A 2,331-nucleotide genomic window follows, 5' to 3' on the forward strand; every position below is an offset into this window, starting at 1 on the left:
CAATAATAAGCATATATATTTTGATGAAAAACTTTGTCATATATAAATAATTTGATGTTTGATTCAAACTTTTGCGAGAACATTTGAATCAATAATATATAAACTAATAAATATTCTTGAGATGATAATGTCTACATGTGCGGACAAAATGCCTAGTTGGCCATAATGTATATGTAATGATTTCCATTAATTGTTTCACCAAAATATACATTGCATTTCAAAAAAATCAGTTTCAACCAATGAACTTATAACTTCAATAAAACTTATGTGCTTGTTTCTCTTAGTAAAGAAAATACAAGACCTAGAGCATACAAGAATTGTACTTGCTACTATTTATTTTCATACTAATGTGGTTGAAATTGACTAGATTTACCTTTCGGAACTGTAGTTAGCAATTATTTTGCTCAAACGTTATCTTTTAAAAGTAAATGATCAACCGAACTAACACAAAAAAGTTACAAGATTGAAGCTACGAAAAGCTTGACCTAAATCATCCCAGCACATAACGTTTTCTTGCGTCCCAAACAATCTGATTAGTCCTCTTTGGTATGTCTCTTAACTCTGTTTCCTCTTAAGCCCCATCGCCCTTTTTCCTCCTAATCCCAATATTATCTTGTAGTGACTGTATGAGCTGATCCACGTTATCTGTTAATGATCTACTACGTTCTTTCTTTTGAGCCTCTCTCTTCTCCCTCTCCATCTCTGCCTGTTCTTGAAGATTCTCTGGTATCTTGTTTGAAGGAAAAGAACATGGCCAGGTCTTATTCAATTTTGTTAACCTTTCTCCTTGTAATCACAGTAAAGAAGAGTCTTGTTTCTACCTCCAATCTCTGTTCCGTTTGAATCCCTCCATCTGATTGAACCGTGGCTTTGATCTGTAGAAAAATCGGAACAAAAAAAACACATGAGAATTCGATATTTCAAGAAATGCAAATGAGAGAAACTTCTGATGATTCAATCCACGACCTGATCAATTCTCAAATTTTCATCCACCCTTTCCCTCTGTTTCTGTTCCTCCAGATCATAAGCTTGCCTCTCCTGTGAATAGAGTACAAGAACAGAGCAAGGTACTGTCTCTCTCAGTGTTCGTTCCTCCTCACTCACTCTCCTTTGCCCGCAGTCAATTTTCCCACTCTGAACATTCTCTTGAGCTCGTCTCCTCTGCAACCAACTGTTTTGTCCCGCCCCTACTTCATCACTTACATCTTGGATCACGCTTGGATAATCCGGAATAGTTCTCGCCTGAGAATTAACCTATAAGTAACTCAAGACAGTAAACATATAAAGATCACACACTTAGTTTAGTACCCTCTTCTCTGCCCTAGAGGTTGACTCTGTTTCGTGTCTCCTCTCATCAGATCTCCTACCCCAAGTTGTAGCCTGATTACCAAAATCAAAAGGAAAACGTTATAAATGAAATGGGGAAGAGATTTACAGTCTTTCACATTTGGCTGAGAAGAATAATATATATAGTAAACGCGACCTGACGCATAGGCTCTATACCATCCCCTCTCATTGAATTAGTATATTGAATACTTGAGCCGGGCTTACAACCTCCTTTCTGAAAGTACTGCAATGAAGAAAAGGAAGTTGCTTTCTCAAGTAAAAGTTACAAAACTAGACTAAGAAGTTGTGTTACTTTTACTAATAATCATAATTAATCAGTTTTGAGAACTGTACCTTACAAATCTGCCGGCTAACCCTCTGTGGAAGCACTTATTTAAGATGTTTCAAAGCCATCATCATGAGGAAAACTGAAACATATACTCAGCCAAAGAGAATACAACTATCTTTCTTTCTCACCGGTGCAAGATGAGTAGGAGAATGATTGAATCGACACCTACGTCCATAGCTACACTGTCCTGTCTGTAGATATTGTTCACAATCTCTTGCACCTGGAAGCTGTATCAAAGACAATAAACCATGAGGAAGTTCTGCAACTTGGACTCAGTGAAAAAAAAAAAAAATACTCTTTTCTTTGTGTTCTCACTCACCGGTGGATGATTGAACCAGCATCTACTTCCATAGCTACACTGCCCAGTGTGTAGATACTGTTCACAATTTGTTGCACCTATACGCACTCGGTTGCACCGTATCATCTCCCATCTGATTTCTCTGTGGAAGGTGGTATTTCAGCGACAATAAACCATAAGGAAATCTTGAAACTTAGACTCTTTATTTGTGTTCACACTCACCGGTGGATGATTGTATCTGCAACTTCGTCCAAAGAAACAACCACCATTTAGGTAATACTGACAATCGCCTGCACCTGTACGAACTGGATACTCACTCGACTGACCCAATTCGTGTCGACTCTGTTTTAGCATAATG

The 2,331-nt window shown here is 37.8% G+C and overlaps 1 protein-coding gene across 1 annotated transcript; it reads right to left on the reverse strand.

Moving 5' to 3' along the window:
• Positions 1–439: 439 nt before the first annotated feature.
• On the reverse strand, positions 440–2,331 carry LOC106304010 (putative zinc finger CCCH domain-containing protein 9). The gene is made up of 9 exons (XM_013740380.1): positions 2,196–2,331; positions 1,995–2,115; positions 1,804–1,902; positions 1,681–1,716; positions 1,484–1,570; positions 1,309–1,380; positions 967–1,242; positions 822–875; positions 440–730 (listed from the first exon to the last, which is right to left on the reverse strand). Exons 1-9 carry the CDS (start codon positions 2,240–2,242, stop codon positions 572–574), a joined length of 951 nt encoding a protein of 316 aa, XP_013595834.1. The 5' UTR covers positions 2,243–2,331; the 3' UTR covers positions 440–571.

The sequence above is a fragment of the Brassica oleracea genome, chromosome C7 (assembly GCF_000695525.1).
Source record: "Brassica oleracea var. oleracea cultivar TO1000 chromosome C7, BOL, whole genome shotgun sequence".
NCBI classification, from domain to species: Eukaryota; Viridiplantae; Streptophyta; class Magnoliopsida; order Brassicales; family Brassicaceae; genus Brassica; species Brassica oleracea.